Source organism: Vicia villosa, unplaced genomic scaffold (assembly GCF_029867415.1).
Source record: "Vicia villosa cultivar HV-30 ecotype Madison, WI unplaced genomic scaffold, Vvil1.0 ctg.000680F_1_1, whole genome shotgun sequence".
In the NCBI taxonomy this organism is placed as follows: domain Eukaryota; kingdom Viridiplantae; phylum Streptophyta; class Magnoliopsida; order Fabales; family Fabaceae; genus Vicia; species Vicia villosa.
Window position 1 is genome coordinate 63,617 of NW_026705304.1, and position 23,355 is coordinate 86,971.

At 38.7% G+C, this 23,355-nt stretch overlaps 1 protein-coding gene and 1 long non-coding RNA gene across 4 annotated transcripts; one reads left to right on the forward strand and one right to left on the reverse strand.

The window, feature by feature from the left end:
- The first annotated feature begins 1,194 nt into the window (after nucleotides 1-1,194).
- On the forward strand, nucleotides 1,195-3,531 carry LOC131630424 (uncharacterized). Of its 3 annotated transcripts, none has more exons than XR_009292326.1 (5): nucleotides 1,195-1,687; nucleotides 1,785-1,895; nucleotides 1,986-2,278; nucleotides 2,356-2,549; nucleotides 2,733-3,531. It is a non-coding gene; the product is annotated as an uncharacterized LOC131630424 (long non-coding RNA). The 3 variants fall into 3 exon arrangements; XR_009292325.1 differs by having other exon boundaries at nucleotides 1,222-1,687; nucleotides 1,986-2,104; XR_009292324.1 differs by having other exon boundaries at nucleotides 1,986-2,549.
- Nucleotides 3,532-21,066: 17,535 nt separating this feature from the next.
- On the reverse strand, nucleotides 21,067-22,356 carry LOC131630408 (uncharacterized). The gene has a single exon (XM_058901187.1). It carries the CDS (start codon nucleotides 22,354-22,356, stop codon nucleotides 21,067-21,069), a length of 1,290 nt encoding a protein of 429 aa, XP_058757170.1.
- Nucleotides 22,357-23,355: the final 999 nt, after the last annotated feature.

Here is a 23,355-nt window from a genome sequence, read left to right on the forward strand (position 1 = left end):
TATACAAGCAAAAACAGAGCCTCTTTCGAGGGCTTGGCCAGATGAATGCCTAGGTCCTACTTCTCATGGCAAATATGATGCTGCATGCCTACCCTACTTCTCATGGCATCATATGGTGCGCAAAAGAGTAAAAGGGACAAGGGAACAATACCGAACGGATAGCAAATCCGCAGTGAGCTAGCAAGCGTAAGCAAAGAAATCCAAAATACTTCGTGTAAGCTAGCATCAAGCAAAGTCAGAAAGCATCGTCGTGAAGATAAATCACGAGCGACATGTGGGGCGTATCAGACACAACCACATAAGCAACCTGCAAGAGAAACACAAGCCAGACAATACAGGAATATACATCTCAATGAATGAGAGATCGGGTGAATTGATCAGAAATATGTTCGTGTTCCACAAATAAAGTGGAACACAACACAAGTCAAGTCGCATCGGAAGCAAATTCGTGTCCCACAAATAAAGTGGAACAAGAAGCAAGTCGAATCACAATCGGAGGCTCTCTCGAAGTACCTCACACATCTCAACAACTGAATCAGTAATAACAAGAAAGCACGCTATAGAAAATACTAGCAATTAAGTCCTAAGTAAATTCTAAAACAAAACCTAACAAGATTAAATTGTTTTTTTTATGACATTTTCATCTAACAATAATAGAACAAAACTATGTGACTAAACATCTAGGTTCTAACAAGGAAAACATGTTTTTTTTATCTAAATCAAACATAGCAAACAAAATCTAATTCTAACTAAAAAGATCACATGTTTTTTATTATTTTTCATCAAACACAAATTAAAAAAAATTCCATGATTTTATATTCTATTATCATATCAAAATATAACAAAAATATCAATGATTTATCATACTAAAAGAGATAGAAAATAAACTAGTAAAAAAACTAATCTCAAATAGAAAACTTATGCAGAGGGGTTTATTGCTGGATTAAGGAGTGTAAAGAGATATAAGGCGCAGGGGCCCAAGTCTGATGGTCCAAACAGAGTTTTTCTTGTTTCAATATCTCCTCATGCCAAAAAAAAGGTGTGGAATGGGCTCACAGTGGGGTGTGCTAGCCGCAATTCATGCGCAAGCCCAAGGAGATGATTTTGATCCAAATGATTTTCAAGTTTACATTTCAAAGTCAATTAACCCAAACCTTATACCATTTCAATTAGTCAACCCAAACTCTATCCATTAATCACGCTTACATCCAATTAATCAGATTTAACTCACACTTAATCTTCAATTAACCATCAGATTCATACTTAATTCAACCATTATGCTAATTAAAACATATTAATACAGGAAGAAATTGAAAGAGGAACTAGGTTAAGAGAATATTCACGTACGTGAAAACACGCAGACGGCGGCCGCTCATGTACACCTTCACCGGCGGGAAAATTCCTCCATCGCCGCCGTGAACCACGACAACGAATCCACGCCAACCTCTCACCTTTCCTTTCTGACGTCTTTCACTCTCAGACTCTCAACATCTCTCTCGGATAATTGACGCGACGGCGCCGCTCCCGTCTCCGTCTTAGCTTCAATCGACGTCGCCTACCTCTCTCTCTCGCAAGACCTCTCCGATCTGTTATCTCGATTTGTATCCAAGCCTTTCCGATTTGCTAACGTCACCGGCACTTCGAAGAAGATCGACGAGTAATCTGGAGAAACATATCAGGTACTCAGGTATGCGCGTCCTTGCCTTAGAACTTCTTCTCCTTCTAATTTTCGTTGTTGCTGCGATGATGATGATATTACTGTGGATACGTTGATATGGTTGCAGAGAATAGCTGGAGAGTGTGGTGATGATTGAAATCGATGATGATTTGCGGATTTCTTGAAGTTATGAAAATTGAAGGACAATTGGAGGAAGGAGAGGTTCTGAATTATCAATGTAGGTGAAGAATCAAGAGTACTTTTTGAGAGAGCTTCTGTTATGGTGATTTACGAACGATTCGTCATTGTTATTATTGATTCTATGCAGTTGCGATGAAGAACGAATTGCAATGATATTGATTCGGTAACGATACGACTATGCAAAGAAGATTGTTGAGATGCGAAGAAGATGAATCAATGGATTGAAGGTTGAACGAAGATCAAGAGGTGATTTTCTTTGTGTATTTTTTCTGATTTTTTGTGATTGAAGAAGATTATGGAGTGTTGAAGGTCGTAGAATTGCATCGGTTAGAGATTGAAGAAGTCGATTGAGAGAAGTTCGATGATGAAGATAATGAAGAACAGTGATGAAGAACGGTTCAGAGCGTTTTTTCCTTAGAAGTTTGTTACGTTTCCCAATTCTGTTATGGTGAGTTTGCTATCTCTTCTTTCTCATTTTTCTATTACATTTTCTGCAGAATCAAGATCGGAGAACTGATGAACGATTACAGAGATATATGAGATTGAAGGTTTGTGAATCTTGTGTGGTGAGTGGATTCAGAGGTGGTGAATTGAAGGAAGATGTGTAGAGAGAGTTTGAAGGTTGAAGAAGGTTGAGATCGCCAATGGAGGAAGATGAAGGTGGAGAAGCTTATTACCTTTTCGGTTCGAGGTGAGTCTCAATTCTCTTTTTTGTTATAGCTTTTTTTCCTCTTCTGATGTAAAGCTTTTGAAATCCCCCTTGGCTCTGTTCTGGAAATTCTATTTCTATTGTGATTTTGTTAATCTTCTTCTGAACCGGTTTGCTCTTACCAATTGGCTCTTTTCGATTCGGTTCGAATTTGTTTTTTGCAAGGTTTGATGGCTGCCGGTTTTTCTTTATGGCGGAGTTGCGGTTCGGCTTTGCAGGCTACCATGTTGAGCTTAATTTGGATGCAGGGCGGTCTCCATGGTGTAATGGATTTGTAATAGGATCATTTTGTAAAGAATGTTTGGTTGTATATTTATGATATAATGGACTTGGACTCTTGAAAACATGTAATTTATTGGACTTGAATATGATATGGATGTATAGATTTTTGTATTGAACCATGATGGGCTTTTTTTGTGTATTTGAATTTTTGTGATGGATATTAGTGTATAGTTTATGGGCCTTGAATGAATGATATTTGAATGGATTTTGTATGAACAATGAATTTGGATAGAAATTTAAATGGGCTTGATAAATGGATTTTTATCTTGTATTGGATATATTTAAAACTCAAATTTTGAATGGACTCTCAATTCGAACTTCAATCTCCTTCGTAAATCAATGACACATGGAATGAATGAAACTTGAATGAATCTAACTTTGCTCCTCAATTCCACTTGCAAAACCAACAACCCATAATAGAGATCACAACATGAGTCCATCATCATCCCTTACATCATGACTTAACCTTCGTAACTCGGAGTATAAACCTTTTGACTTAACAATCTCAAAACAATAGAAACTCTTTATTATTTTCTCAATTTTTGAACGACGAAATAAACGTCGCTGATAACTTATAGCACGTATAAAGAGGGCAAATTTTGGGGTGAAAGAGAGGAAGTTTGAAAGTTTAGTTGATCATGTTTGTTTGAGTGATTAGTGTCTTATAAAGACACATGAGAAATTTTGGAAGTATTTTGGATAAATCCAACACACTTTTAAAATATTGAGAAGTCTTTCTGTTTTTAATTAAACTAACCAAAAAATGTTTTTGAACCTACCTAGTTCACTAGTGGACTGTCTACTTGATTAGGAAAACATTTTCTAACTATCTAATAGATTAGATTTATCTCCTAATTAATTAGATGATGTCTAATAGATCTCTAATGCATTATGGCAATATCTTAGTGATTTGTAATAACTATTTGTCTTAACCTTCCATTTTGGGAAGCTACAATAGATTATTGGCATACCATAATCGATTAGCTTAGTGAATTGTTTCCCAATTAACACCATTTATTGACCTATAAATAGAGGTCATTCAAGTTAACCGGTTGAAGGAGAGATCAAAGTGATACTTGTTGATTGTTGTTTTCTTTCGGTGGGTCTATAATGTCACAGTGCTCAAAACAAATTTGGATTCGCGACAACAACAAGAACTCCAACGAGAGTAAGGTTTTTGAGAAACGATAACATAAGTTGGGTTTTGAGTTAGAAACAACAAATGGGAGGGGATGTCGTTAGGGTTTCCTTGTGGTTATGAGAAAAAGAGGTTAATTTTGTTTATTTACTTACATGAGGTAAAAGTAAAGGAAAATAAATTTATTCATGAGCTCGTCTGTGAAAAATCTCTCTTTTGGTTCGTGAAATTAATTTTTTAAATATTAAACTAATTAAAACATATTTTTTCAATTATTTTCTTTTCATTTAAATTTTTTTTCGTTTGTTTCTATGTCTTTTTTTCTTAGTAAATTTATTTTACAACTAAATTATTTTGATTTTATCAAATAAATTTGTATTTTTATTTGAGGACTTAATTAGTTGATCCTTAAAGAAATTAGAAGGATTATATGTATACAAAATCTTAAATAAACTAATTGTATAAAAAGTTTACAATTATATTTTGATTATACTTTTTAATATTGTAAGAAATTAGCTTAAATAAATGATTAAGAAATTTATTTTAGTTTTTTGTCTAGAAGTGATGAAACGTTTTAGTAACCTATAATACTCATATATTCAAAATTGACATTTAAGTTGATTGCCCGTTAAAATTACATATATAATATAAAAATGCTCTAATAATATAGAGTTCGATAAAAAAATAATTAAATTTTTTTCCAAGACTCAAATTATGAAGGACGGTTTTAAAAGGACTAACAAAACCACATTCCTAAAAGTTTAATGTGAATAATAACATATCATCCTTTAGTTGGTATTTGATGATAATTTTACATATTAATGTAAACAAAGAAATTAAAAATTATTTTAAAAAGTTTTCTATGAGATCATCATATTTCAAAAAATATTCGGTAATTTCAAACAAGACTTCATACTTAATAGTTATTGTCGCCCTTCCCTAATATTAGATTATTATGATCGCATGCTTTCAACATATTTTCCAACACTCCTTGATTAACATGATCAATGGGGTTCACTTCAAGAATACTTAACAAAGATCCAACTTGAACATCCTGTGGGTTTAATAAAGTTTTTATTGAAAAATCTCCCACATCCAAAATATTTTCAATGTTTTCCATTCTCTGAGGAAAAACATAATTTTCCATTTCTAAATTGTTTTCTTTACCCTTAGATAATGGTGGACCAGAAATATTTTCAAATTTTGAATTTTTTGCCTTGTCCTTGATTTCAGGAGGACGAAATCCATTTTCAGCTTGAGAGTTATTTCCTTTGACATTGACGAGTAGAGGAAGAGACATATTTTCAGCTTTTGAATTGTTCAGTTTGTCTTCAATCTTAGAAGGAAGTGTTGAAGAGATTTGAGAGCTTAGAGAAATATTTCTCTTTCTCAGCTTACTTTTCTTTTTAAACCTAAAAAAAACTAATACAAAATAGTTAGTGAAAATAATGTAAGAAAACTAATATATCAATAATAATATTTAATATATGTTAGATGCATCGCCCTCTTTTTATAGTTTCTCTTCTTCCTAGGTACAATAGGCACTAGGAAAAAGTAAGTCATCACTCCTAACATCAAGATTTCCTTCATCCTTATTCTCGATTTTAACATCATAAACCTTATCCAAAGATAATTTCTTGTCCTCATGCATTAGAGGACAAAATTTAATTTTTGATTCCAAATTTTTTTTCTTTGTCTTCGATTTCATGAGGACAAAAAATATTTTCAGTTTGAGGATTATTTCCTTTGACCTTGATGATTAGAGAACAACAAATATTTTCAACTTTCGAATCGTTCACTTTATCTTCAATCTTAGGAGAAAATTTTGAAGAGTTTAGAGAACTTGGAGCAATATCTTTCTCTTTTCCAGTGTGTTTTTCATTTTGAACCTAAAAAATAGTAAACAATGATTAATAGTCGGTCAATAAATTATGGAAAAAAATTGTGCCAACCTTAATATTAAATTTAAGTTTGATACATCGCCCTTTTTTTATATTCTCTCAAGTAAATCACCACTCATAACTTTAGAGTTGTTTTCATTCTTTGGCTGGATTTCAATCTTATTATCTTAACCATCGACCTCACCGTCCTAACAATTATTAGAAGTAAAACTAGTAATAAACCCGTGCATACGGACGGGTTCTGTTCGGTTACGTAAATTTGGATACATCGTTTATTTTAAATAAAAATGTTTAAAAAAAATTTAGATAAATAATTGATTATTTCGTATATAAAAATATTTAGATCAATAATATATTTTTTCCCATATACCATTTTTGAATTAAAAATATTTAATCATAAATACCATTTCTCGTATATAAAAATAGTTAGATCAATAATAGATTTTTGTTCCGTATACAGACTTCTTTTTTGTTTAGGTATCATTTACAAAAATATTTGGATCAATAGTAAATTTCGTATATAAAAATATTTAGATCAATAATAAATTTTTTCCCGTATACCATTTTTTAATAAAAAATATTTGAGTCATAAATTCCATTTTTCGTAAATAATAGATTTTTTTCCGTATACAGATATTATTTTTGTTTAGGTATCATTTACAAAAATATTTGGATCAATATTAAATTTTCTCATATTAAAATATTTAGTTCAATAATATATTTTTTCCCGTATACCATTTTTGGATCATAAATATTTGATGATAAATACCATTTCTCGTATATAAGAATATTTAGGTGAATAATAGATTTTTTTCCCCATATACAGACTTTATTTTTATTTAGGTATCATTTACAAAAATATTTGGATCAATTGAAAATTTCGTATATAAAAATAATTACATCAATAGTAGATTTTTTCCGGTATACCATTTTTGAATAAAAAGTATTTGAATCATAAATAACATTTTTTGTAAATAATAATATAAAAATTATTTTTATTCAGGTATCATTTACAAAAAAATTTGGATCAATATTAAATTTTCGTATAAAAAAATATTTAGATCAATAATATAATTTTTTCTCGTATATCATTTTTGGATCAAAAATATTTGATAATAAATACCATTTCTCGTATATAAAAATATTGAGATCAATAATAGACTTTTTCCCGTATACAAACCTCATTTTTGTTTAGGTGTCATTTATAAAAAAATATTTGGATCAATAGTAAATTTCGTATATAAAAATATTTAAATCAATAGTAGATTATTTTCCCGTATACCGTTGTGGAAAAAAAATATTTGGATCATAAATATCATTTTTCGTAAATAACAAATTTTTTTTCATATATAAATATTATTTTTGTTTATGTGTCATTTACAAAAATATTTAGATCAATATCAAATTTTCGTATATAAAAATATTTAGATCAATAATAGATTTTTTGGCCTATTTTATTTTTGAATAAAAAATAATTGGATCATAAATAACATTTTTCGTATATAAAAATATTTAGATCAATAATATAGTTTTTCCCGTATACAAACTTTATTTTTATTTAGGTATCATTTACAAAAATATTTGGATCAATAGTAAATTTCGTATATAAAAATATTTAGATCAATAGTATATTTTTTCCCGTATATCATTTTTGAATAAAAAATATTTGAATCATAAATACTGTTCTGGACCGGCCCAACCACTCCAATTGAGCCACTCCAGCTTTCGGCCCAAGGCCCTCTAGACACGCGCGCGACAACCTCCCCGGTCTACTCCGGGCAAACGCCAGACGTAACCGAGCACAAAGGAGCCTTGTGCCCGGTAGCAGCCAGCTCACGCGTCATCTAGATCTACGCCTTGGAAAGCGGAGCCTATTTCGCTTGGGATAACCCTATAAATAGCCCTCTAGTCTCAGAGGGCAAGGTAATCTTTTTCTTACCCCCAAAACCCCAGTTTGTTGTACCTTGTTGAACACATACTTACTTTGACATCAGAGTGCCTTGCAGGTACAACCCCTTTTTCCTCCTCTCAACCTTCTTTGTTGCTGGCCATCTGATATGCTCGGTAAGGTCAGTGACACCGTCTGTGGGAATCCTTCAGCTCCCCCGTTTCTCTTCTTGCAGTTCTTGATCCGTTCTTGCCTCCTTCAAGAATCCAGAAACCAAAGCTCTAATCAACCATTATTCATGGATGGCAATAACGAAGACTTATCTTCTTTGGACACTACAATACTCAATAAGAACGACATCTCTGTCGTCATTCCTCCACCCAGAAACACCGTCCCTCGGGACGGCATGACAGTATCTCCTTCCCCGAAGGATTTCCGAGACGATGCCCTCCATCACCTTGGAGACGCCAAGGGCAAAGGCAGCCACGAAGAGGTTCTGGAAAACCCTTTCTCTTTCAAGGGTCAAGGTCCCCAAGACCAAACCATGACCGCCATTCTGGCTTCCCTTGCGCAGACAAAAGCCCTTATCCAACAGCAGAACGACAGGATCGGGGCACTCGAGCGGAAGCGCCGCTCGAAGACTCCTCCCGGCCACAAGACACGCTCCCAGCACGACACGGTCCCCAAGAAACGCCCTCGTTCGCCCTCCCCCAAGGAGAACGCGGGCCCCGCTACCAAGAAAAGGTCAAGCGATGACCGCTTCCGACACCGCTCACATTCTCCTCGACCGAAAAGAAGATACAGGTCACCTCCCGTGAAGCCCGACGATAACCGTAGGCGACACAGACGGAGTCACAGCCGGTCCTCCACTCCTTCCGCCATCGACGAAGAAGAGGAGCGCCAGGGCCCTCTGTCCCACGCAATTTTGGAAGCACCGCTGCCGGTCTGTCTTGAAAAACCCCCGCCACTAGGCACATATGACGGGACCACCGACCCGGACGAAGACATCGAAAACATCGACACCCTCCTAGATTATAGAGGGGTGCCTAGCACAATCAAGTGCCGTTTGTTCCCGACCACCCTGCACAAAGGGGCCATGACATGGTACAAAAGTTTGCCCGATGAATCCATCACTTCATGGAAAGTGCTCGAAAAACTCTTTTCCAGACACTTCACGGCCTCCCGAAGACATCCAAAATCAGAAGCCTCCCTAGAGGCCATCATCCAAGGAAAAGACGAATCCCTCCGGGCCTACATAGAAAGATTCAACAAAGAGGCCGTGCAAGTGTCCACGACAGCCCATATGAAGAAGTTCTTGCTCGAGCGAGGCCTCCGGCCGCGCTCAGACTTCTCTAAAGCCGTCGGAATCGAAACGTCCGCCACTTTGGACGAATTCTTCCTCAAGGCCCAAGCATACATACAATACAAGGAAAAGGAGGCGACTCACATAGTCCGCAACTCAAGACAGGAAGAGAACACTAAAGGTGCCCGTCAAGACGACTCTCGTCGAGGAACTGATAAGAAGAAGGAAGATAAATGTCGAGATCCGAAAGACTACAAGGCACCAGCATGAAAGTTTCGGGAATACACCCCGCTGAATGCATCCAGGGAATGCATTTTGACCGAGTGCGCGAACGCAGAATTCCAAACAAGCAAAGTCTGCTTCCCGAAGTCCATGCCTGCATGGCCAAACGTGGATAAATCGAAGTTCTGCCGGTTCCACAAAGGCCACGGGCATAACACAAAAGACTGCATCCACCTGAAGGACGCAATAGAAATATTAATCCGAGAAGGACACCTAAAGCAATACGCGAAGAAGCAAGAGGCCACTAAAGAAGCCAAGCCGATCACCGAGGAAACACCGGCGGAAGATACGCTCGCCATGCAAGTAGCCATGAGTATCACCAGACCAGAGGACTTCTACCTCCCCGGTTGGGCTCGGGTGTCTTCCATTCCCTCTCCTCACAACCCATGGGAAATTTTCCCCTCCGCCATGTTCATATGTGGGGGAGGATTCAGCAAACTCACCGTCGGATCCGTGAAACGAAAATTCGACGAGCTAATTTCAGCTAGTTCGAGCAAAGCCGCTACTCTCGACCTCGCCAAGGGCGGCTCATCTTCCATATCTTTCTACAAAGAGGAACTGCCCGGCGGAGCACTCAACGCGACCATCCCCCTCCTTATTCGGGCTCGAATGGCCAACTTTGATGTGCGCCCCATTCTGGTCGATCTGGGGAGTTCAGTGGACATTATGTTCTCCCAGTTATTCAAAACGCTGCAACTAAACGACAACCACCTCACCCCCTACGTAGGATGAGACTTACAAGGTTTCAACAACACTGTGACAAAACCATGGGGGTTCGTTGAGCTTATCGTTTCGATCGGGTCGGCGGAAACCGCAAGGGCCGTCAAAGTCCAATTTGTGGTCATTGATTGCCCCTCGATCTACCAATGCATCTTGGGACGCCTGACACTGGCCGAGCTTATCACAGTCCCCTCAACCGTACATCTCAAACTTAAGTACTACACGACTAAAGGACAGGTTGCAACGCTCAACGGCGACATCGAAGCGGCCAGAAGGTGTTTCGAAGCATCCGCCAAAGGCCTCAACTCTATAAAAGCAGCCGCCCAGGACAAAGCAACATCCAACGCAGGCCCCGAGCCCAACAAATCTATGCCCCGCATTAACACCATCGACCTGGACAGCCGCTTCCATAAAGAATCTGAAAGAAAAGCAGAGGCGAAGAGACCAGAGGAAGGTCTCCGTCCTGTCCCCGATGGGGACTTCAAGCTGATAGCCCTCAGCAACGACCTGACCAGAGGAGTTAGGATCAGTGCAGACCTACCCGAACTAGCCAGAAGGCAACTCAAGGCCTTCCTCAGGGAGAACGCCGACCTCTTCGCATGAAGCGCGGCCGAGATGCCCGGCCTCGATCCAGAAGTAGCGTGCCACCACCTAATGATCGATCCCGCGTGCAAAGCCATCGCCCAGAGGAGAAGAAAGCAATCCCCAGAGAAAACAGTTGCGGCCGAACTAGCTGTTAGGGACCTCTTAGAGGATAAATTCATATCGGAAGCCAAGTACACTACTTGGCTTTCCAATGTTGTATTTTTAAAGAAATCTAATGGAAAATGGTGCATGTGCATTGACTATACCGACCTTAATAGGGCTTGCCCTACAGACGCTTACCCTCTGCCTAGCATAGATAAATTAGTCGATAATTATGCAAGTTTCAAAATTTTATCATTTATGGACGCGTATTCTGGGTACAACCAAATACCCATGTCTAAAACGGACAAAAAATACACAGCTTTCATGACCGAGTCTGGCAACTACTACTATAACGTAATGCCCTTCGGTCTAAAAAACGCCGGAGCTACATACCAACGAATGATGAACAAAGTCCCACGAGGAGACCGATCACGCCCCTCACCTCAAAAAATTCTTCGAACAAGCCCGGAAGTGCAAAATGAGGTTTAATCCCGAAAAGTGCACCTTCGGAGTCCGAGCAGGCAAATTCCTCGGTTTCTACCTAACATAAAGAGGAATCGAGGCAAACCCGGACAAATGCAGAGCCTTTTCAAATTTCCCAACGCCAAACTCCAAGAAATCCATCCAATCCCTAAACGGCATGATCACATCACTATCTAGATTCGTAGCCAAATCAGCCCAGCATGCCCTCCCACTTTTCAAACTCCTCCGTAAGGAAACAACTTTCGAGTGGACGGACGAATGCGAACACGCCCTTTCCCATCTAAAACAAGCCCTCTCGCGCCCACCCGTGCTCTTGAGACCCGAGACCGGGGAAACCCTCTATCTCTATCTTGCCGTCGCGACCGAGGCCGTCAGCGCCGCCCTCATCAGAGAAACCCCGGAGGGCCAAAGGCCCATTTACTTCACGAGCAAAGCGCTCCAGGGCCTAGAAATCAGGTACCAACAGATCGAGAAAGTCGCCCTCGCACTAATAACAGCGGCCAGGAGGCTGAGGCACTACTTCTTGGCACACACCAAAGTCGTGCGCACTGAAAAACCCATAAAGCAGTTGCTAGGGTGCCCCGACATGGCCGGAACGATGCTCCGCTGGTCCCTAGTACTCTCAGAATTCGACATAAAGTACGAGGGAAGGAAAGCACTTAAAGCACAGGTCCTAGTAGACTTCGTAGCCGAAATGGCCTTCCCCGACACAACGACATGTAGCACTCGGAAATGGACCTTATACGTAGACAAGGCTTCCAGCTCGTCCGGAAGCGGAGCAGGCATCATTTTGGAAAATGGAGAAGGGACGCTAATAGAAGTATCGCTATCACTCTCCTTCCCGACCTCTAATAACCAAGCGGAATACGAAGCACTGCTCGCAGGACTACGTCTCACCGACGACCTAGAGGCCGAGGAGATCGAAGTATTCACCGATTCCCAACTGGTAGCTTCACACATTTCGGGTGAATACCATGTCAAAAGCGACCATCTCTCCGGATACCTGAACCTCGTACGTGAAAAGATGGACCGGTTCAAAAGCGCCAAAGTAAAGCATATCCCGAGAGAGCATAATTCTCGGGCAGAGGTTCTATCAAAACTCGCCAGCACAAGGAAGAAAGGTGGCAATAAATTCGTAATCCAAGAGATACTACCCAGACCCAGCACCGAAACTCCGGTCGTGCTAACGCTCGTCAGCGCGATCGGAGATGCGTCTTGCTGGATGACTTTCGTGTACAACGACCTAACAAGCGATCTCCTACCGAATGACCCTAAAAAGGCCTTTGTGATTAGGAGAAGAGCCTGCTCGTATGTCTTGGTCGAGAATCGACTCTACTGACGAGGGTTCTCCATACCCCTCCTTAAATGCGTCGACGAGGGCACAGCCCCCCACATACCCCGAGAGGAAGATCCCTCTCCAGGAAAGCACTCTGGGCAGGGTACTACTGGCCCACCATGCAGAACGACGCTAAAGAATACGTAAAAAAGTGTGACAAATGCCAACGCTTCGGGGACATGCACCTCGTGCCCCCCAACGAACTCAGGTCTTTATCCTCTCCTTGGCCGTTGGCATGGTGGGGCATGGACTACTTCAGCCCATTCGTGACCGGGAGCAATCAGAACAAATACCTCATAGTCGCGGTTGACTACTTCACCAAATGGATCGAGGCCGAACCATTGGCCAAAATCACATCTCTAAACGTACTACATTTCTACAAAAGAAACGTCCTCGCCCGATTCGGAGTACCCCTAGCCATCATCACCGACAACGGCACCCAGTTCACCGACGATCGTTTCCAGGAGTTCGTCACGAAGTTAGGAACTAAGCAACACTTCTCATCAGTCGAACACCCCCAAACGAACGGGCAAGCCGAGGTCGCTAACAGAGTGATTCTGAGGGGCATCAAAAGAAAGCTGGACGAAATCAAAAAGGGATGGGTCGAGGAGCTACACAACATCCTCTAGGCCTACGCACCACCCCCCACTCCACTACCGGGGAGACTCCCTTTTGACTTACATACGGGACGGAAGCCGTGATCCCCGTCGAAGTACATGTACCCACCAGGCGTGTCGAGGAACCCCTCGAAACAGAGGGCAACCTCGAGGCAATTAGAGAAGAGCTCGATCTAGTCGAAGAAATCCGAGCAAGAGCCGCTCTGCGCGAAGCTTCACTCAAACAAAAAATTGCCCTATGACATGACGCAAAGGTCATCAAACGGGAATTTGAGATAAATAGCTTTGTACTCAAAAGAAACCATAAGGATTCTCGCGAGGGCAAATTGGGAAGGCCCCTATCCTGTCCGGGCTAAGACCGAAAATGGGGCATACTATTTGGAAAACTTACAAGGAGAAGAACTCGCTCGATTTTGGAACGCTAAAAAACTCAAGCAATATTACAGCTAAAACGCAGGTGCGGCCCGAGTACACGCCGAGCACCTCCAGATGAAACTAAAAGACAGAAGTCCGCTCTTTTAATCGAGCAGACTCCTTGTCCTTCGGGGGGGGGGGGGGGCGGATACCGAGCATCCCCGTCGTAAACGAGTACCATGACGGCAGAACACCCCACTCGCGAGGGGACCGTTCACGCCACAAGGCTCAGAACTCAGCACAACGAGGACTGAGATTTGCCCTCGCCAGGCACATATCCCCGGCCATCGACCACAGTTCCACACACTTGGCGATCGATACATTACAGTCGAGCAAATATCCTAATTAAGCAAAAACAAATATACACGCGAAAATTATAGCAACAACAACACTTTATTTCATCGTCCACAAAAAGCATTACAAAATACACACATCAAACAAAGGAAAAATGCGTCATTCTGCCCGACGTACAAACTCCTCCGAATGAAGGTACTGATACCAGTCCTCATCCCACTCAGTCTCGGAACCATCAGCGTTGGTCACTACCCTCACGCCTGAAGATTGAGCCTGCGCGTGTAGACTGCGGGCCTCCTGAGAATGGGAAGCAGATCCGGACGAATCCTTCTTCTTCTTCTCTTTCACCTCCTTTGTTCCACGAGTACATGAAGTTGAAGAAACCCTTTTTCCCTTAGCGCCACCCATTCCTGAATAAAAATGAAGAAGGAAAGGCCTATAAGACCTCCTTTTATAGAAAAAGAAAGGGGACAGAAACGCTTGGGAAACGGACAAGTCATTAAAAGACAAAGCCGTTGGAAACCAACGACACACCGTCCAAGGAGTTAGAACGCGTGCACACAGACTTTAAAAAACAGGCACAATAAAGGCGTTAAAAATAAAGTACTTGCAAATTAAAACAAACATATAGCCCGATAAGTGTGCCCGACTATGGCCATAACGGCCGAGCCGGTAATATCATTACAAATCAAAAACTGGGGGCATACCTCCAGAACATAACAACAAAAAACAATGGCACGCAGGCCAAAAACTTAAACACAGAAAATCTTCATGCACCTTAGAATGAATAGGGCGAAAAGTGAGATTTGAATGAATTGAGGTTTTAGGGAAGGGGACTCGCCTTGGTTATCCAAGTGCCTACGTACCTCCTTATGGAGGATCAGAGTCTACGTAGTTCGGGACATGGTTGTACGCCTTAGAAAGATATGAGGTTGTTGAAGGCATTTTGAGTTACCTTATCGTAGTTTTAGAAATTTGTAATTTTAAGATGAAAGGAGTGTTTTAATTATAGCGTACAACCCTAGTTTAATATGTTTCCGTTAGGTGCGATGATCAATAGGTTTGATCACCATAGTTAACGGATTAGATGAAGGATTGCCAACCATTCTGATCGATAGATTCGATCATCACGAACAGCAAATAAAATGTATTTTAGTCTTAGATAATTAAATTATTAGTTTTATCATTATCTCTCATAATCAATAGATTTGATTATTAAATGATAGCGAATTTCATTATTGTATTTTATTGCTTATTTCTCGCCAATGCAATCATTAGGTATGATCGGATCGAAGAGAAAATTAACCAAGGATCAACTGAATAAGAATTAATGTTAACAAATAAATTAATTTTCATTTTATTAAATTTATTTCTCGCCAATGCGACCATTAGGTATGATCGGATCGAGGAGAAAATATAAGAAGCCATTGAACAAAATTAATTAAAATTTAATTAAACCAATTTATTTGTTTTTTTTATTTCGCCAATGGGGTGTATTTTGCATTGGGGTAATAAAACTGGGGGTGTTAAAAGTATTGGGTTAGGCCTAGGATGCATTTAGATCCGTCAAATTCAGTGTGGCGCGGGTATACGGGTTATGGTGTTAAAAGTTTCAACCTTTCTCCGTTACTTCGCTTCACTAACCTTGTATAACTAGTTGCCTTTCTCAACTCAAGATTTTACCTTCAACATTTCCTATTTTCTGATCAAGATGAATGATAGCCTTATTCATACAATAAGTAATTCCGATTGCAATGTTTCTTCTATTTTAGAGATGGAGATATCCCATGATTCTCATTTTCCTCCCCTCGCCAGTGATCGCATGGCCCGTGAAGTTATATCCATCATCGATAATTTTAATTTAGAAAGGATATATGGGACCATTCTTTTGGTGACATGGCCTCTTTTATTAGCTAATTGACTTGGGAGATTATTTTTTTCCACCCTCTCTTTGGAGTTAGGTTGAATGTTTAGTTTGTATATCTTATGCAAAAGAATAAGTTTCGGCTGGTTGATCTTGGAAGTGAGCAAAGTTAATCACCTTGAGCTTTTCACATTTGGAGGGAAAGTTGAAATTAGAATTTTGGCTAAGCCTTTGTAGGTCTCTGTGCAAATAATCCATCACAATGACAAAGAGCAAAGGAGATAGAGGGTCTCCTTGCCTTAGCTTCTCTTGGACTTTAAGATCCTAGTATATTCTCCATTCACCTTAATCTATATGAAGAAGTTGTAAAATTAACCATAATCCAATTGATGAACAGAGCAGAGAATCCCATTTCCTTCGAAATAGCTTATAATTCTATCCATTCCATAGTATCATAAACCTTTTGAAGGTCCATCTGTAACATACACTTGGGAGACCACCTTTAGAACTGTATACTTTGATGAGCTCAAAGGCCAAAAGTACATGGTCTTGAATGAGCATCCTAGGAACAAAGGCTGCCTGTCTCTCATTTATAATGCTACCAAGGACTCTGCTAAGTTTGTTGGTTAGGACTTTGGAGGTGATTTTGTAGATAGTAGTGTAGCAGGAGATATGCCTGAACTCCTTCACCATATTTGCATTGCTAGTCTTGGGAATTAGAGTAAAAATGGTGTTGTTTATGACTTTATACAATTTACCTTTATAAAAAAAACTCCATAACAACAATTTTAACATATGTTTTAATAACCTCCCATATGGATTCGAAGAATTTGGCTCCATAGCCATCAATCTCACGTGTTGTAAGATCTTTGATTCCTTTCAAAGTTGTGGTTATTTCGTCTTTTGTTATAGGAGCTATCAATTGAGCACATTGATCACTAGATATTTGGCAACCATCCCTTAAAGAAACTATGTCAATACCTAAAAAACTAGTAGTGGCAGTCCCCACTAGTTTATCATAGAAATTAAGAATCTCAGTTTCAATGTCTTTTTGATCAGTTAAGGCAGTTCCTTCCTCATTCACCAAGTCAGTGATTTGGGCCTGCTTCTGCTTATTTATAAAAGATGGATGGAAATAACTATTATTATCATCACCTAACCTCATCTAGTTAATTTTTGTTCTTTGTTTCAATATATGCTCCTCGATGTTATTACACCTTAGGACATCAGAAGTAAGAAGTTTAGTTTTGTCAATCAACTGAACATTCATTTTGTTTTAGGCAAGCTAAAGTTGGGAAGGTTTAAGACTCTCTCTAGCTTTAGCAATTTGATCTTTAGTGCCTTTGATCTTGTTTTGGGCATTTTTGTTCTTTATAACATGTCTAAGTCTGTAGAGCTTTCTCCATAACACATACACTACAATAAAACAGCACTATAGCATCAGCCAAAAATCCCTCGCTAAATGGAAAAAAAATCGACGCTTAAGGGTGTTAGCGTCGTTCTAGCTTTGAGGTCGGGGCGGACACCTTAAAGCTCGAAGCAAGACTTAATGTTCAAACGACGTTAATTTTAGCATCCACTGTATGAAACGCTTATACACAAAAGCTGACGCTAGAGTACAAACATATTTTGCGTTAGCGTCAATCTGTCTTGACACTATAATGTGTGTGTTGTTAGTTAGCGTTAGCCTTTGGTGACACTATAGTGTTGTATTCAATTATAAAGTTTCAATGTATTGAGATGTGAATTGGTTATATGTATTTATACAGTGTCGGATTTAACTGACGCTAACCATATTATATATTTAAAATAACATCTTTTTTAGACGTATCAGAATCTTTAAATGGTAAAATTTATATTGGAATGTTTTACTATAATATCAATTTTTTGTCATTCACACTCTACAACAATACATTTACTAACAAACAACTAACGAAACTACTCATAGTAAAATATCACTAGCAGTAACAATGATTTAAAAGTATAAGATAAACACATCAGGTTACTTATATATCACCATTTCTCTCTATCAAAAAATCTCATCATCTCAACCCCCACAAACATGAAGTTTTGATCTTTAACAATTGTCAATAAGCTTATAGAAAAAAAGAATAACTTGGTTCTATGTTTAGCATAGAAGAATCGGAATGCAATACAGGCCTCATATCAAATAGCCAAAACTTCAATACATAATACCTATATATCAGCACTATACCGAATATTTAACAACACTTCTTACTACAACATCATAACAACATTAATGGGTGCAGTTACCGTGCATAGATTATTATGGATTCTTGGATCAAATTTTAGACATCAATTGTTATTACTCAATACTCAATACTCACCACTCAATACTCAATATTGGATTAAAAAAACATGATCCAATGACTTATGTAGGCTTATGCATGGTGCATAAAGAAAATCCTTATGCATATTAGCCAAAGCCAACATTAACTACTAAAGCCAATACAATTTAGACAACAGGAAAAAGTGAAAAACTAGTACAAACTTGATTGTTTCGACAAAGTTGTTATGAACCGCTTCACATATTTTTGATATCACGATTCACCACAACTTAAGTTGAAAAATCTTACTATACAAGGGACCAATTAGTGAGTCCTATTCTATCCATTTAACTAAACATAGAAAATCAGAAATTATAAGGATATAAAGATAGATGAGTTTGAGTTTAATATAGTAACTATACTAAAAGAAAAAGATTGTAATAAATGAAACAAATTTCACATACTTGTTACTTTGAAACAACTATTTGACAAAGATTAGAACGTTATACATGTTCTATAGTTCAATGGATAGTTCTTTAAAGTTTCTGTGTGCTTGAATTTATATCTTGTAATATTTTTCTTCCTTTTCGTCATCAACAATAGTACCTGACATTTAGAGAAAAACATGTTATCAATTATTTCAATAATATTACACAAGAAGATTTTTTAAACATAAGTATCTCATTTGTCAATAGTGTTATTAATTATATGATACTATTAAATTAAAGTTTTTAAACCTGAATTAAAATAAGATCATATATATATATATATATATATATATATATATATATATATATATATATATATATATATATATATATATATATATATATATATATATATATATATATATATATATATATATATATATATATATATATATATATATATATATATATAAAATAATGGGTTACATAGACTCAATGAGAGCATAATAAAAAAAGTCGACAGAAAGAAAAAGTAAGAACAAAAAAGCTTACATGGATAAGAACATAAATCATTTGTTTTTTTTTTGTAAGCAAGATATATTAATAACCGGAGAACTAAGGGTTCTCCAACCTGATTACACGAAGAAACGGGAAAACCCGACAAAAGAGAATTACAAACCAATTACGACTACGACAAAAAATGCAAAGGATCCATGCAAAACTCGTAGAAAGAGTAATTGGGGTGTGTAATTTTCACGCAAAAAGACCACCTCCACACCAAATGCTTAATGTTCCAAACGGTATTATTCACATTCCAAGCTTCCTTCCGAAAACAAGCTCCATTCCTAACCAACCAAATAATCCAAGTGGTAGCAAGCCAAACCACGCCCAACTTCCTAACTTTAACTTTTTTAATAAGAAAAAACAAGTGTCAATCCATAAAATTCGACAAACACTCAACATCTACTCTATCCCCTTTACCAACCCAATTAGCTATCTCACTCCAAATATTTTTCACCACCAAACAACTAAAAAATAAATGGGAACTAGATTCCAACCAATTACCACAAAACAAGCACTTTAAATCACCCAAAGGGATAGAAATACCTCGGATCTTCAACAATTCTTTCACCAAAAGCCTATCAAGGAAAAGTCTCCACCCGAAAGCCTTGATTTGGAACGGGACTTCCAATTTCCACAACAACCCAAAAGCTTCGTCATTCCTATTAGAGGGACCATGGTGAAAACGAAGATTGTTATAGAAATTGTAACAAGATGCAACCGTAAAGACCTTCTCCTCGGAATAGATCCACTCAACGGAATCCTTTCCCTCCTTCCAACCTTTAAATCCCTCCACCCGCCCTATAAAATCTGCAAATTCCACCTCCAAACAAAGCTCTCCCACCTCTAACACCGACAAGCCGAAATCTCCCCAAAACCACACTACATCCTTCCATCCTCCCATGGCCGCCACCGAAACAAACTTTAACCGAGAAATATCATATAATTCCGGGAACATCTCTTTCAAAGAAAGATCATTCAACCACATAGCCTCCCAAAAAGGGGTAGAAAAACCATTATGAACGGAAAACCTACAAGAATCAACAATAGGATCACGGAAAGAAGAAGAAATAATTTTTAACATATCTTTCCACCAAAACGAAACTTTTGAAGCTTTTTCAATACTTCCTCCTCCTCTGAAGATTTTGGTAGAAACATCTCCGTACCGCGAGTGCAAAATCTTAAACCACAAAGAATCTTGACCTTGAATAATCTGCCATCTCCACTTGTTGAGAAGAGCCAAATTAAACAAATTAATGTTTTTGACTCCAAGTCCCCCTTTATGCATTGGAAGAGTGACATCATCCCACTTAACCCAATGAATTCTTCTTCTTTCCTCCACCCTTCCCCATAAAAATTTGCTTTGAATACTAGTGATCTTCATAGCCACCTTTCTCAGAATTTTGTAAAAAGATAAGGTGAAAATGGCCAAGGAACTTAACACGGACTTTAAAAGCGTAATCCTACCACCCAATTTTAAGAACCGATTCGGCCATCCTTCCAAATGATTCTTTAACTTAGCCAAAAGAGGATTCCACGTAGCTTCTTTCCTCGGATTAAAACCAATGGGAATACCAAGAAATAAAAGTTGCTATCTTCCAATTTGCAAGAGAAAAAATGAGAAACCGCCTCCAAAATGCACTCCTTGTCATAAGCTTTTTCGAAGTCCACTTTGAATAAAATGCACTCCTTTCATTCCTTTCTCGCATAATCCACCATCTCGTTAGCCACCACCACCCCATCCAACAAATGCCTACCGGGAACAAAAGCACTTTGACAAGGGGATATAATTGAATTCAACACCCCTTTTAATCTCCCCGCCAATAACTTCGCCGCCACTTTATAGATGCAACCAACTAGGAAAATTGGTCGATAGTCGTCTAATCCGATGGGATTATTAGACTTCGGAATTAAAGTTAAAAAAGAGGAAGTGATTGCCTTAGAAATGGGTTTCCCATGAAAGAAATAATTAAAGAAATTGATAAAATCTTCTTTAATAAAGCTCCAACATTTCTAGATAAAAAGAAAAGAATAACCATACGGCCCCGGACTCTTAGAGTCACCGCACTCCCACACCGCCTTCTTAATTTCACTTTCAAAAAAAGGTTTCTCTATTTCCCTCGCCTCCTCACTACTAATAGAATTGAAAGAAATGCCATCTAAAACGGGTCTAACCTCCTCTGTTTCAATGAACTTGTTCCCAAAGTGTTTGAAGACCTCCTCCCTAACCTCCTCCACCGACTCCACCATAGAACCCGATGCAAGAATCAGACCGATATGATTATGTCTTCTTTTACTCTTCATCACCTTATGGAAAAAACCACTATTAGAATATCCTTCTTTAAGCCATTTCAAACTAGATTTTTGGAGAAACATGTTCTCTTTAATCCTCAAGTTCTGCCAAAAGCAACTACTCGCCTCTTTTCTAGCCTCCACATTCTCTTCCAAGGAATAAAAAGAATTAGCATTAGGGAAAGAAGCTAACCTTTCATCACCTTGATTGATTTCGTGAACACCTTTGTCAATATCCAAATCAATCTTACTGAAGACTTCCTTATTCCTCTTTTTGAGCTTGTCTTTTAAAAGTCTAAGCTTTTCTTTCAAAATAAAATCGGCTCTTCCTTCCACCTTCAAAGACTTCCACTCCCCTTCCACGAAAGGAATAAAAGAATCAAAAGAAAACCATTCATTATTGAACTTGAACGGTTTCGGTCCCCAATTATATTTATCCGTCATAATCCAAATTGGACAATGATCCGAGATATCTCTATCGCCAATCATTTGACCAATAACCTCCCACCGATTCACCACAATGTTGGATAATAAGAAATGATCAATCCTACTCATGGACTTACCATCTCCGCTATACCACGAAAATTTATTCCCTTTGCACGGAGTGTCAACCAAAGCACTCTTAAGAATGAACTCCGCGAAAAGCTCCGTCTCCTTCTTGTAACTCACTCCCGTTCTCCCTTTTCTTTCTCTACCATTCTTGATAGCATTAAAATCACCACCTACAATCCATTCTCCGTCGGAGTAAATTTTCATCAAATCTAATAATTTATCCCACAAAGCCTTCTTCTTAATCAAATCACAAGAAGAGTAAACATTCACAACGTAATAAAAATCCTCCTTCCAACTAACTTTCAACCCCAAAAAACCTCCCCCCTTAAAACTAAGAAGAACATCCATATTTCTTTTCTTCCAAAACATAATCAAACCACCCGACCGTCCCTCCGCGTTAGTGAAAGAAAAGCCAATCTCTGGGTGTCTCCAAATACTATTGGCATAGGCCTCATTCATATTAGAAATCTTAGTTTCTTGCAAAAGAAAAATATCCGCATTACCTTTGTTGATCAAGGAACTAATTCTCCTTCTTTTGAGCGCATTTGCTCCCCCTCTAATGTTCAAGGAACCGATAATCATTGATCCACATTATTATGCTCCTTCCTTCTTACCGTTGATACCTCAATCCTCTTTCCCAATTCCTCAATCCTCCTAACAAGATTGCTCCTACCTTTCGCATCAACCACCCCCAAAGCCACAATCGCCTCCAATAGTTTATCCTCGACATCCCTTTTAAGAAAATCCCATTGCCTATCGTTAATCCTACAAATGTCCGACTCCTCCTGTTGATTTCCATAACACAACGAAGAGACTCCATAACTATCACCTTCATTAACCAAACGCAGCGGAACAGTAGCAGTGTTCTTTGCCTTTCCGCGAACCTAACTGCTACTGGAAATCATGTCTTTCCGCCCCCCTGCCTTACCACTTCTTGAATACTTACCCACTTTATCAAGAAATCTATATCTTACTTTCCTCCTCAAATAATTAACACCCCCACAATCCAAGGAACAACAGACCCTAGATTGGGTCGAACAGAATGCTCAGCCACGTTAGACAACAAGGCTGGCTGCAACACCGTCCCAGAACAGGCCTCACTGCCAGTATCGTTCTGCCCCTCTAGCATCATCCTAACAGCGCCCGAGTTAGATTGTCCCATACTCTGATTTGCAGCCCCAAGCACAGAATCCGTTTCCCTTAACCTGAAACCAACAGAATTCCTGCACAAAGGAATGGATTTCCCTCCAGACTGTTCATCCCGATGCGTATTCTGAGAGCAGCTCCTGACTTTATCGAGAGCTGCGTCAAAAACCCCCAGTAATACATTCATGCTCTGCTCGTGTTTACCACCCCTTAAAACCTCCTTATCAACAGGCTGAACCGCACCAAAATTCTTATCAGCTTCCGATTCAAACAGCTTACCGTCGGCATCTTTATCAATTCTATCCTCCAAAT

Bases quoted from the DNA above. Each gene is read 5' to 3' on its own strand.
- LOC131630408 (XM_058901187.1), bottom strand. From the start codon at position 22,356: ATGAATGAGGCCTATGCCAATAGTATTTGGAGACACCCAGAGATTGGC.